Source organism: Melanotaenia boesemani, chromosome 20, assembly GCF_017639745.1.
Source record: "Melanotaenia boesemani isolate fMelBoe1 chromosome 20, fMelBoe1.pri, whole genome shotgun sequence".
NCBI classification, from domain to species: Eukaryota; Metazoa; Chordata; class Actinopteri; order Atheriniformes; family Melanotaeniidae; genus Melanotaenia; species Melanotaenia boesemani.
In genome coordinates this window covers 21,563,124-21,577,330 of record NC_055701.1, presented here as the reverse complement: position 1 = coordinate 21,577,330, position 14,207 = coordinate 21,563,124, and the positions used below count along the sequence as shown (strand labels likewise).

At 36.5% G+C, this 14,207-nt stretch overlaps 2 protein-coding genes across 5 annotated transcripts; one reads left to right on the top strand and one right to left on the bottom strand.

Annotated features, from left to right (window-relative positions):
- Positions 1-87: 87 nt before the first annotated feature.
- Positions 88-3,881, top strand: dmac2l (distal membrane arm assembly component 2 like). 2 transcript variants are annotated; one of them, XM_041971287.1, is made up of 5 exons: positions 88-172; positions 263-351; positions 853-1,061; positions 2,892-3,063; positions 3,198-3,881. In XM_041971287.1, exons 2-5 carry the CDS (start codon positions 272-274, stop codon positions 3,310-3,312), a joined length of 576 nt encoding a protein of 191 aa, XP_041827221.1. In that variant the 5' UTR covers positions 88-172; positions 263-271; the 3' UTR covers positions 3,313-3,881. The 2 variants fall into 2 exon arrangements, with proteins under 2 accessions (XP_041827221.1, XP_041827220.1); XM_041971286.1 differs by having other exon boundaries at positions 89-143.
- cdkl1 (cyclin-dependent kinase-like 1 (CDC2-related kinase)) lies at positions 3,872-13,871 on the bottom strand. Of its 3 annotated transcripts, none has more exons than XM_041971284.1 (10): positions 13,737-13,871; positions 12,773-13,010; positions 12,004-12,125; positions 8,886-8,958; positions 8,437-8,527; positions 8,147-8,347; positions 6,779-6,861; positions 6,577-6,633; positions 6,245-6,406; positions 3,872-4,402 (listed from the first exon to the last, which is right to left on the bottom strand). In XM_041971284.1, exons 2-10 carry the CDS (start codon positions 12,944-12,946, stop codon positions 4,301-4,303), a joined length of 1,065 nt encoding a protein of 354 aa, XP_041827218.1. In that variant the 5' UTR covers positions 12,947-13,010; positions 13,737-13,871; the 3' UTR covers positions 3,872-4,300. The 3 variants fall into 3 exon arrangements, with proteins under 3 accessions (XP_041827218.1, XP_041827219.1, XP_041827216.1); XM_041971285.1 differs by having other exon boundaries at positions 13,741-13,871; XM_041971282.1 differs by having other exon boundaries at positions 12,773-13,013; positions 13,741-13,870.
- Positions 13,872-14,207: the final 336 nt, after the last annotated feature.

Here is a 14,207-nt window from a genome sequence, read left to right as displayed (position 1 = left end):
CTACGCCTCATGTGATACTACGCCTACTCTGACGTAAATACGTCCAGCCAATGGTGTAGGACGTTCTCACCGTTTTTAAGGTCAAAGGTTATAACGATGGACGCGTATCAAACATAAACATTTTCTATTCAGTTGGAGGACATGTGAGAGAGCCCTTAGTTCGTCTTTGGCTGTACTTTTTGGCATCTTATTTGATTGAGACATTTGACATTCTTCTAACAAGAGAAGCTGATTATTTCTACATTTTGTGCTTATTTTTCAGCTTAGAGATATGGGGCTACTGTTGCGGACTGCGCAGTCTGTACTGAGCCGCAGACACTTCTGGGGTTGGCTCAATGCCGTTTTCAACAAGTGAGACACCTCTTATTACTTAACCTACGGGTTAATCATATATAAATGCATGGGTAGAGACACCCTTATGTCCTTTTCTTATACTTAGAGGTTGAAACGTTAATGAGATTATGTGTTAGTCTTTAGGACAGAATGCTTTGACTTCAGTTATCACAGCATTTAGTAACTTTATTATATTTAACTACAAATATAATTGTGCATTTTCTATCAATTCTTAATTGTGTACATCTAGCTAAGAATAATACTGTATTGTACAACAGCCTGGAATATAATGCCACGTCTGAGTAACTTATAATGTTATATTCTTTTTTCACAGAGGCGTTAATAACCATCTGAAGTTGTGCAGTTACTGTTGTTGACTTATACTATATTATACACACATGCACAATTATTAGACACCTGTTGACTGATCAGAATTTATCTACTTGAAGCCATTTAAACTTGAGCAGCCTCATGTCATCAACATGTTCTTACTTCATCTGTGTGGTGATCTTCACCCAGGGTGGACTATGAGAGGATCAAAGCTGCTGGTCCTGACCGAGCTGCGGCGGAGTGGCTGCTGAGATGTGGTGCCAAAGTGAGGTTTCAAGGTTTTGACCGCTGGCATCACGACTACAACGGACTGCCAACTGGGCCACTCGGCAGATACAAGATCCAGGCTATCGACGCAACAGAGTCCTGCATAATGTACAGAGGGTTCGACTACCTGGGTCAGTGTTATAGTGTGGAGAATACTCTGTTCTTGCAACCTGATGCAGTCTCATTTCCATGTTCTTTGTCAGATAGATTTAACCGCGCTAAAATGCTGCTGCAACACAGAAAGTGAATCTCTAAGCTCGAGTTCTTTTCCCTCTCCCTTTGTTAGCGCTTCTTTAAGGTGAATCAACTGATTCTTTTTGTCCTAAACATTTCATTGCATTGTTGACTGCATGTTAACTTGCATTATGAAAAATAAGAGCATCAGAATCTGCTTAATAATAAGAAAAAACATAAGGATTAAACAAACTTGCTTTACATAAGTAATTTTAACAGTGTGACAAAGAAGTAAGATTCGTTCTGGAAACCTGAAAGGAAAATATGGTATGTAATTATTTATCCACCCTGCAGTTGCATCTTCAAGTTCAAGCCATATGTTGCATGTCCGAGTTGTGCTTTCTCAGTCCCAGATGTACACAACAAAGTCCAAACCTGCCTATATACCAAGTTCAGACCAGATAATAATAATTAAACATATAATCAGCCTATTGTTTGATTACATAAATGTAACAGATGATTAAACTTATTCTCTTCTGCAACTTATGCAAATAAGCAAGCTACTATCAACATGTAATACTGCCAATATTTAGCTAGTATTTACTAATTTTTCTAAGTTATGAAACATACAGTGAGTCGGAAAATGTTTATACTGTGTATATTCTATATATAAAACATAAGCAAGTTGCCATCTCTTTGTAATAGATGCCAACATTAGGATAATTTTATAATTTTATAACATTACCTTTTTATTTTTATATATATAGCAGTTATATAAATATATGGGACTAAAAACAAATTTTCTTTCATATATGGACTTTGTATATTTCTATATGAATAACTAAGTAAACATGTATAATTAAGATATTTATAGCTGCTAGTATATTTTTTGTAAGAGTTTATATGCTTTATTTAATCTATTTTAAATGTAACTACAAACCTTAGAAAAGGACTTAAGTTTTTACTTCTTTTTGAACAAATTGCTTTTTTCTTTACGTTGTGATTTTTTTATGCTGCTGTTATATCTGATCCACTATTTTAACTAATTGTTTGAAATAAAGATATCATTAATTAATTCAAAAATAAGCTCCAACTCCGGTCCTTGAGGGCCGGTATCCTGCAGGTATTGGATGTTTCCCTGCAGCAACACACCTAATTCAGATGAACGGGTCATTAACAGACTTGTGCAGAACTTAACAACTAACCGCTGAAGATCCCTTTTATCTGAATTAGTTGTTGCAGTATGGAAACATCTAATACCTGCAGGACACCGGCCCTCGAGGACTGGAGTTGGTGATCCCTGGACTATAGGATATGAGACTGACCCAGATTTGAAGACCAGCTTTCAGTACTTGATTGTTTTCTTACAGACATATAAGTATCAATCTATTTTATTATATCTGGTGGTGCTGGATGAAAAATTATAAAGTGTATACATAAGAGTTGAAGTATATCAATTAACGTATTTACCTCTGAAGTCATGTTAACAGACCAAACAGGGACCAAATCAGAGTTAAATGTAGATTTCAGACTGAATAAATAAATCAGCGAATGAGCCGAACTGTTGATCTAAAAGTGATTCACCTTTGTGTACAGAGAGAAAGTGAGATCATATCTGTTCAGTGATTATTTCAAAGTGGCACAAGTGACCAGGATGTTTCACAACAGACATAAATGCACATCAGTAATAACCTTCTTCACTTTAGCCTTTAAAATGTCTTAGTTCCTTTTTGTAAATGTAATGATTAGCATGCACTGAGTTCTTCTATTTTTAAACTATTTAATAGATGGTCTGAAAAATGTGGAAGAAATCAAATTCCATAAGTGTATCTACATTGAAGACGTCTGCCTGGAGAGGCTGAGCTCAATAGAGAGCCTACAAGAGAGCGTGTTCATGATGGAGGTGGTGTCATGTGGAAATGTGACTGATAAAGGCGTCATCGCCCTGCACAAGCTCAGGTCGGCATTCACTGTGTAGAAAGAAGCAAGCTGCAAGTGATTTAAGTATTTTTAATGACAACTTTTCATTTATTTTAATACCAATTCAAATGAAGTCCACAATGCATACAGTAATGAGGTTTTACTCCCCACAGGAATCTGGAGTATCTGTTTCTCAGCGATCTTCCTGGAATTAAAGACAAACAGACCACTGTTGTCAGACTGCAGAAGGCGCTTCCACGTCTGGATGTCGCTCTGGACCTGGACTGACTGAGAAAGAGATTCCCGTCTTAAAGATGCAATATGGCCCCTTTTGATTCTTCTAGGCCAATTTGCCCAATCCTCCCAGTTTAAGAGAAACGACAAAAATGAACTGGGATGAGTTAGCTTAGTTTGTATGGAATGACCTCATATTGAAGGTTGACGGCTTGGACTTGTGGAATCTGCATTTCCATGTTAGAATATTTATGCAAAGGATTCATTGTTTGTTTTACTGAAATAATGTGGAGCTGGCCAACAAAGAGTCTCTTTATTCTGCTGACACAAGTTTTCATTGATCTTCAGCAGTTTATTTAAAGTTACACCTTTATGAGTGTACATAGAGAAAGCAGTTTGTCAACATTTCATTTTAATCTTCGTGTAATTTAGATTATTTTGGCATTGGGCATAAAATATCTGAGGACAGACAGATGGGTGAAAATGCATAGCACCAAAGTTCCAGAGAAAACAGTAACAGAACAATGTGGTTTGTGATGCTGCTGATGCTTGTAAAGGTGACAAAATGAATGTTTGCAACTGTATCTGCTGTTGTCAATAAATATTATTTTCACAAATGCTCATGAATCGTTAAACTTTGCTTCCTACATTATAACTTACTAAATGAAAACATTACACTTGCTACCAAAAACGTGTCACTCTAATAGAGCCCGTCATCATATAAAAATACATTTGGCAAACCAGGCGAGGCAGTACAGTGAAGTTTTACCTCCAGTCTACTCTGAGACTACAAGCAGAGCAGCATGCCGCTCCTTGTGTAGAAAATTTCAGCTTTAAATGCTGGCAAAACATCCATAAATCAACACATCCAAGATGATATGTTGGATATAGTGCATAGACTGACTTCAGCAAGAGATGGCCAACGCACCTTGTGTGAGAAATTAACGTGTTTAAAAGCTGTAGAAACCAGAATGCTACAAGACTACTTCATTTCCTGGGCTACTCAGGCATTGAGGTTTGATCCAGATCAGGGTCATTGTGTCTAGATGTTGGGAAGGTGGTAGTTGAACTTGCGCAGGTTGTTGTAGTACTTCTTATTGTCCAGGGCTGGAAAGATGCTGCTGCTGGTGAGCTGCGGCAAATACTGGTGAGAAAAAAAGAAATGTTATCAGGTAACAGTTTGAAGAGCAAATAGGTTTTTTTATGAATTTATAATCTGTGAGAAAAGATGACATGAACTGTCTGAAAAATATATTACAACATGAAAACGAGAGAAATTTGATACATTTTCAATTAATCATTTACACAAAACAATTTTCCAGGTGATGCAACAGATTGTTGAATATTCACTGCAACGTAAAGACATTCCTGTTTCTTACAACTTATTAGTGTCAGACGAGATAAAGATAAAACCACGTAAAACAAGTCTGCTTCCTAAAACGTTTTGTAAGCTGTGTAAAATCTGAATAAAACTAGAATATAAAGATTTACAGATCATTAAATCTTTGGATTTTACTGCTAAAACAATGTACTAAATGTCAAAAGAGAAATTTGAATATTCAAGAGTGTGTGTAAGACCAATAATTTGAGCATAAAATTTCCCAACTTAACTTTTCTTCAAACTTTTCATCAGCTTTACAAGATATCACTAAAATATAGTATAATTCCAGAGAGACTGCAGTTTATAAGGCTTTTGATTACAGAGATGATTCAGTTTTTGATGCAGTGCTAAAAGCGGCTTCTACCAGCAGAGGAAAAATAAATTAAGACCCTGAAAGGCCACCACCTTCCCTGGACGAATTTAATTTGGACTTAAGCAAAGGGGAAACCTGCTCTGTTACCTGATAAAACTAAAAATACTGATTTTTTTCAGAAATCATGGCTGTTAGGGTGTTTAGCTCAGGTCCAGGACAGGAGCCCTTTGCTGCATGTCAACCTCTCTCTCTTTGAACCCCTTTCACATCTAGCTACTGCTCAACAAAGGCCACCTGAGATACTAAATCTATTAAAAAATCATGGTTATTAGAAGAGAAGGACAACCCAGCTTGTTATTTGGACTATTTTAAAACCAGCATCCATGATGAGGTGGGTGTGCACTAGTGCCCGTAGTGGGTAATCGGGTAATCTGGACACTATTAATGCTGAAGGACACGTGGGTTTTAGAACAACGCATGCTGATCTCCTGATCTCATCTTCTGATGAGGTCTTGTTCATTTTACCAAGAAAATCCCAAAACACATTTTGCATTACAACAGCTGTAGAAAAAGTCCAGGTGTTGAGCAGGATGGACTGCAGTTCAGACATGTCATTAGCAGTATGAAATAAATAAATACAATAGGGGAGGCTTTGTCCTGTTGAGTAGCTTAAACCTTACATTAGGTGAGGAAAGAAAAACGTAATTCTTCGAAAACTACAGCTGGTCTAATTTGTTAACACTGTCTCTGTTATATGCAGCGTGTAACAAAATCAAAGGTCACTGACAGAAAAACATAATATGTAATTAAAAGCTGTTAATTTTTACTAACATAATATGTTTTTATTCTCCTGAAATGAGCCATACATGGCACATACATGGCAGCTGCTGTATTTGAGATGAAAACCATTTTGAAGTAGTTAGCTATAGTGCAGTCACTGCTGCACCTGCACTGGATCCACTCACATGTTTATATCTGGAAGTCATTTCTATGTCCATCTTTACCACTAGATGTCAGTAATTCCCACACACTGTGCCTTTAAATTCTGAATGAAATAATCGTTTTAAATGATTTGAAAACTTCACATTTTGATTTTCATCCACATCTTAAACACTCAACTTTTTTGGAAAGTCATATTTCCTTAGACGGGTTGAGTTTGGAATAAACTTCAGATGCATTAAATCTAATTTATTCAGGCTTTTGTTGGATGATTTTGCATATTAGATTATGTCTTTGCACGTGAATAAAAGCCAACATGGAACCTAAACGTTATTCATGATAAGGCTGCTAACCCCAGGTGGAAGATGTCTCCGAGGTAAACGTGTTCTCTTGTTGCCAGGGCGATCCTGCTCCCGAGATGTGCTCTCGCTCTTCTCTCTCATACTGTCAAAGTATGGATGCTGCAGGAGATGCTCACAGGTCAGCCGCTCAGACGGGTCCATTCTCAGACAGCCCTGCAACGTGGAGGGAGTATTAGTTCAGAATTAAAGAATAAATTTGTGTGGGAGCATTTAAACAAACCCTGTAAAGCCCCAAATATAAAATGTTTTCTTTGGTTTTGATAGTGGTCTTTTTTCCATTACTGTTTAACAGAGTTTGATTGGGCGAAAGGGAGCATTCTTACTTTCATTAGACTCAGGGTTTGATGTGAGAGGTTTGGATATTTTTGTTCCAAAAGCTCCTGCAAAACAAACAAACAAACAAAAAAACAATAAAAATATGTAGTTTGACACCAGGCCAAATAGTTTCTGGATAATGTAAGAAGTAAAAACAAACAAAAAAACCCAAAACATCTCCATGTGTGATGCTGCAAGTGCAAGTCTCACCATCTCCTGCGGTTCTGGGATGGAAACTCCACAGAAGAACTGGTTGTTGCTAAAGACTTGCTGGTGTCGGGGGGTCAAATCTCCTGCAGAGGGAAAGAAATTAATATAACACAGAGCATAGTCAGGAAAGTTTATCTGGTCTTTCCAAGTTATTCCAAAAGTAAGAAAAAAACAAAAATATTTTACAACATTATAAACACCGTTGGTTGTTTTTTTAAAGATTTTTCCCCAAAGTATTTAATAGGTTTTAACCATATAAAGACAAAAAAATCCTTTAATGCATTTATGAATGCAAACATTCATTAAGTAATGCCAAAAGTTCCTGGAGACAATTAGTGCTATTTTTACTTATTTACTTATTTATTTATTTTATTAAGAAAAGTAGAAAATGGCCTAAGGTTTTACATCCACAAAAATGTATAAAACCCTGTAAAGAAAGGGAGAAAATCCTCTCCTGACTTTGATCAGCATGTTTGTTTTTCCTGTGGAAAAACGAGCAGATAAAAAAATCTTTTAAGTTTCTTATTTTAATTATTCCTCAGTGCTACAGTAAAACCAAAGGCTGTAAATAGACCAAAACAAATACTGAAGGCTTTTTGTTCCATTTAGAAAATAGAATAGTTGAACATTAAGTCTCTTGTGGCTGAAATGGGTACTACAAAAACAACCCCCCAAAATAAAAACTGGAATAAAAATAGATTTAGATTAAATTAAATAAGAATAAATTTGAATGAATTTGAATTAAAATAGAATTGATTTAACATCTTTTTCTACTTGAGAAAATATATTTTTACTCATATTTGACCAACAACAAAGGAAGGAATTTTTGCCCAGTAAATATAACTATATTGTGTTTTATCATCACATTATACTGCAGTTCAACAAAATGACCATGTACAACAACACACCTCCTCCTGAGAGACAGAAATCACTACATTCACGCATTTTTTTTGTTCAAAATATGTTAAAATCTAATCTCTGTTCAACAAAATTATTAGTTTAAATTCTTGGACTTAAAATATTATTGATTTTTTTTAAAGATCTTTCTTGATATTTACCTGTGATGAGCACAGACGTAAAAAAAATGCATGTTTCTAATGTTAGACCTTGTTTCCTGATGATAAGTCACACCCAGCATCTTAACATTATTGCTTCTTTATAATTTTTTTACACATGAAATCCTGTCTTTCTGAATCCAGGTGTTTGAGACAGATCTGCTCAGATTCCGGTTTATTTTCCTGAAATGTTTTCGAACATATTAACCGAGTCAAAAGTCTGACTTGGGGTCATCTTTAAAATCTGCCACTGTGTCATTCCACTTACACATCCCACAGCTTTGTCCACAGACCAGCAGCACACTGATCTTACCGAGAGTCTTTCTGATCAGGTAAAGTTGGTCCATGTCCGACTTCCCGGGCCACAGAGGAAGCCCTGACAGCAGCTCAGCGAACACACACCCGATCGCCCACACATCAACAGGGGGGCCGTACTGAGTGTCTCCAACCAGCAGCTCGGGGGCTCGATACCAGCGGGTCGCCACGTAGTCTGTGTAGTAGTCACACGGGCCCGCTGATGGTTGGAGAAACATCAAAATGTTTAACATGAGCTAAAAGAAGAGGAAACAAGCGGCAGAGTCGACAATAAAACATCTAACTTACTGAGAATCCTGGCAAAGCCAAAGTCACAGAGTTTGATGACTTGGTGTTTGGTGATGAGGATGTTCTCCGGCTTGACGTCTCTGTGAATACACTGCAGAGACACAAGCAGCAACGTTTGACCATCATATAAACTTCACAACAGGCTGAGAGAATATGCTTCACACAGCTTGGAGCTGAAAGTAGTTGTGTGTGAAACACTTGAAGGCCAGAGGTGCTTTCTGGACTTCGTGCCACCCTGATAAACGGAGGCCCTCGTAGCGTTTGTTGTGTCTAGGTGATACATTAACTGCTGGTCAGCCAAGGGGAAGGAATTCTTGTTAAAAAAAAAAGCCATAAAGCAGAGGGTTTAGTGGGAGCTGGATGAGGGAGGAGATGAGAAAGGAATTCAAAAACAAGTCGGATGGAAGGACTGAAAACTGAAAATCAGGAGGAAGAGAAACAGCACTCACGTTTTGTTTGTGACAGAAGTTGACGGCTTGAAGCGTCTGCCAGGTTATACTTCTCACAAGATGCTCGGGAACCCTGTGAGACACGAGGGAAATGAAAACATAATCACCAATTTGCTGACAGATATCAACTAAATAGATACAGTAAACACATTTTCCCCTTGAACTTATTTGTACCGCTGTAATCAGAGAAAATGAGCGGAACAGAAACTATTTCCTCTGAAGCAAATAAGCTTCTTTTTTTACGTGAAATAAAAAATATGACTAAGACAGAATAATGACAAGAATCAAGGAGAGTAGGTATAACTGAGCTATAAAATTTGATATAATTAGCTATAAACTATAAATACCTCTCCAATGAAAATAGTTTTGTGGCCATTCATCCAACTCAAAGTTACGGTTAAATTTTTTTTATCATGATTTTTTTATTACAAGTCAACAAAGCAGAGTTATTACCTATTACCTGTTACTGGATAGAAACTAAAGTGATCTCCACACTTACTTAGAGGAGACATAACAGGAAACATTTCTCAGATACAGCCTGCGAGTGGCTCCAAATGAAGTCAAAGCAGCACTGAGGCATGAATGCCTGAACACAATTGAATGGTTTTTTCCATTTATTGTAGCAGTTAAGATACTGATCTCTGGAGCTGTGCTAATAATTAAACAATACATAGCTCTCTGCAAAACTCTGTTGTGGTTCTGGTAATCCAGTAACAAAAAAAAAGGATTTTACTTCTTCATTCTAACAATGCAGAGAGAAAAGCAGTTTCTTATGAGAAAAAAGTGAGTCTGGAAATGGATTGTAAAAAGTCGTTTTAAAAAAGTTCAAATCAACCATTTTATCCAAAAAATATAAAGTTAATTTAGATCAACCTTCAACTTGATCATGTTGGACAGCTTTGACAAGTTGAGCCAAAGACTACAAGATTATTAAAATGTCAAAAAAAAATCCAAGAATTATATCACAGGACCTACAGGAAGTTCTTGGCATGTTGAGATAAATTCATCTATCGGAAAACAGGTTTCATGGTTAGTGTGCAGGGAAAAACATGTTCATAAAAGAACATTAGGAAAACCCTGAGACACAGAGTCCAGCAATAATGCACCTTGGATAAATAAATAAAAAAAAAAAAACAGCAACAGTTGAAATTCAATCAAAGAGGAAGAAACACATTATCATGAACCAAGTGATTCATTTCTCCTGCATGCATCTTATTGCTCTACATGTTTTACTCCCATCCCCAAACACAAACTCAGGATAAAGGAGAAGCAACAATGGAGTCCTCTCTAAGTTGCTGTGCTGTCCTCTCTAGTTTTATTTTGCCTCAGTTGTTTTTCAGACGTCTCTTATCCTCCATCGGCTGCATACAAAGGTGAACGATGGCCCTGCTTGTTCTACTGAGAACCCTGACGTTCAACACTGAGGCTTTGTTGCATGAAGGGCCCCCCCCGTCTATCAGTGTTGCTGTGGAAATGGCTAATTCGGGCCTTGTGACTAGCAATTAATTATAAACCCCGCCCCCTTCTCCATACTTTGTTTTCCCTTCTTTTGTACCTTTAGAACCCTCAGCGGCCTGCAGGCTAGAGGCCGGGACCAGAGGGAGGAAACCAGACAGCCAAAACACTCCCTATAAAATGTGGCTGCCTGCCAGCAAAGCATTCTGGGAGAAAATCTCTGCAAGCATACCACAGAAAGCTGGTCAACCTCCTGGGAGACGAGCGTTGTGCACATCAGACTGTGGTTTGTGCTGTGATATATATGTAAGCGGAGATGACAAAAAGCACACAGCCACACTTATAATCACACTCTACTTGTTGCAGCTCCCTTTGAATTTATTTGCATACTCCTCAAAAGAATGTGCAATAGATATTTTTTATAGAGATATTAAGTATTTAATAGAAGCTCAGAATGCTTCTGTTCATACAGACCCTCTTTTTATTGGGATATTAATGATCAGTATTTTCTAAAAGTGATGGGATGTAAGATAAATGCTGATATTTTAAAGGTTAAAAGAGGAATTTTCACTAAATCAATGGGATTAGTGACACTAGAGGGAGCTAAGCAACCTGCTGCTCCTCCACAGGTAGACATGGGAGCATCCAGTCTTTCCTTGTTTATAAAACTGATGTGGAGATGACTGAAACCAGCTTGTTGCTCACATTAACAGACTGCATTATATAGTTAAACAGAGCCAGTGGTGCAGCAGAGGAACTGAAGCATCTTGGAGCAAATTCAAGCATCACATAGCTTTGATTTTCTAAATATGTTGATATAAGCACCAAAAAAGTAAGAAAAGTGCATTTTTTTAAGTTATGTTAAAACTTCTTTAGATAGTAGCTACTATAAAAAGTGAATACATGTAAACAAAAAATCTTCCTTAGAGGAAATCTTTGGGTTTCTTTATATAAATTGTCTTTTGATGGGTTTTCTTGAGAACTGGTTCTATATAAACAACACTAAGGTAAAGTTAAATTAATTCATGAGGTCAAATTAAGAAGCTACTGGTGACTTTTCACAGTTGATTTATTAAGTATTAGCTGTTATATTTATCTTCAAATTTTAATTTAACCACATCATAATTCTGCTATACTAACACATAACTTGAACCTTTTCTATGATTTTGAATAAGTCCCATAACAAGGTCTTAAAAATAATTTTGACTATTTTATATTAGCATTTTTTATTATTTCAATGTAATCTTTATTTAAACAAGTGATCCAACTGAAACTGTGTGTCTAGTTTTAAAAAGAGAGTTTATTGGATGTAACTGATTTTATAGCTTGTATTTCAATACCATTTTTGTTCTAAAAAAACACAAAAAAACACTAACATGACTCTACTTTGAGCTGGGTGATGTAGAAAGTCATTACTAAGTGATTGACTGTGTTTTTTCATGTGCAGCTTTTATTGTTCAATCTGAACAACAGCATCTTAATTATGAGTGAATTTTTAATTAATAAAATATTGTCTTGTGATTAAACATTTCTCCAAATGCCAAATGAAAGTAATAACTAGTGCCAATATATATTTATATTTCTAATCAAACAAATCTGAGCTAAGTGCACTAATGTGTTGTTTTCATTAGAAGTAAACAGTACCAGGAGGAGTCGCACCCACCCTCTGGGATGGCGGTCCAGCTCATTGAGAACGGTGTGATCGCAGTACTCGAAAACCAGGTGAAGCTTCCGTTTGCGTCGGAAAACTTCGATCAGATTCACCAGATTTGCGTGTTTCAGTTGCTGCACAAACACAAAAGCACAAACACAAAGATCACAGTCAGAACTGCCCAAGTTAAAGCTAAATATCCTGTCAAATGTGCAGCCTGGTGGAGCGTTTCATCTGTGCTTTGCCCTTATCAAACAGACTAAATAGTAAACAAGAGGTAATAAACATGCTGTCGCCCCTGACAACGTGTCCTATTTATGAGCTTCTGGTGTCCAGTGGGCTACTAACACTCCCACTCTCTGCATGACTAAATAAATCACCTCCGACTCTAGATCTTTGATAATTATTATTCAGGAAGGTTGCAGTTACTTCTGTTTCTTATATACTTCATTTTCCCATTTTTTTGATTCCAGCTCTGCAGAAGTAACTGCACAGAATCCCTGCTGCTGGCTGCACAGCGGAAAAGGTTAAGTTTTATTTCATGGCCATAAAAACAAGAATTAAAGAACATTAAAAGTAGACATGAATAGAAGACCAACATCTTTTATATTTAAAGGGGTAATTGATGCAGACATGAGGTATTTCAGGAAAGTCTGTGTCAGGAAAATAAATTTATTTAATTAAAAAATTCACTTATTTCATGAATGGACTTTTTTTCCTCTTGTAATTTAAATGTTGTAATCCATCATTTCAGATATATCTAGGCAGGTTGTGTCGTCACCTTCAGCATTCTGATCTCCCTCAGAGCAATCTTTTTGATGATGGGATCGTCCTCTGACTCCACAAACTTCTTGATGGCCACAATCTGTCCCGTGTCCCGGTTTCTGCACTTGAAGACGACGCCGTAGGAGCCCTCTCCAATCTTACCAATCTTCTCATACTTCTCCATCCTCATTCGAAAATTAAGGGAAGATGCACAACAGCAACAAACCTTGATGGGCAGGGAGGCACGAGTGTTTCTCCTGAGAACAGACAGAAAAACAGGTGAAGCTTTGAGGAGGAAGAGAGAGGAAGAGTGGGGGTAATGTGACCACCTGTTGATTTTATAATTAGTCAGTGGCAGTGCTGGAAAAATAAATGGGTAATCTTCCTAGCTATTTCTCCAAGAAATTACCCTCTGCATTTAGGTTTTTATGGAAACTCAGTGATGCAGAAGAGACAAAAAAAAAAAAAAAAAAAAAAAAATCATGAGCATTTTCCATTTGACAATAAGCATGTCTACAAATAAGCCCAGACTGTGTTTAAGCTCTATTAAAAGGGGACCCAATACACTTACATAATCACTAAAACTGCCTGTAATGAGTTGCTTAAAGGTAACATTACACCTGTCTTTCAACAATTACATTGCGTAACAAAACATTTGCAATGCAAAGTATATTAGGTAATTTCCCTGAGGTAACAGAAAACAAATGAGAGTAGAGTGAAACAAACAAACAAGGAACAAAATCAAAGAGCTTCACTTAGAAAAAAGATCTATACAGGAAACATTAAATAGATCAAATAATGTACAGACGAGATCAACAGCTTAAATGATTCATAAATCATAATTTGAGTATACACATGATGAAAAATAGTAATAATCCATCACAGTATCCAGCAGAAAACACGTGAAAACACTTAATTTTTTTTTGTGACAAATGCATTTCAGTAAAAAACAATATTTAAAAAACATCAACTTTTTAAACTTACTTTTTGTGTAAAAAATTTGCAGATGTTTCTCAGACAGGAACGGACGCTGAGCGAGCTTCTTCTCTTCCTCCAGGACCAACCTGCACCGTGAACAACCACAAACCAACTGTCCCTGCAGCTGCAACAAGCTCACGTTTTAAAGCTGTCAATCATATAGAGAGAACCCTACTTCCTGTCAGGTTTTTCAGAATAAAACAAACTTCTGTCTTTAATATGACCATTGAAATAACTTCTATGGCAGGAGTTTAATAAAGCAAAAAACATAAATAAACAAGAAAAAATTTCAAGAAAATTTTCCCTAGAGACAAACAAAACAAATAAAACCCCAAATTCTACTACATTACAATTTCCCTGTGGGATAAATTGTTTTATTGTTATTATTATTTAATTTCAAATCAATTATAATTGAATTTAATTTATGTTGTATTCACAGAATACATCACCTACAATTTTTCTTCTAACTCTTA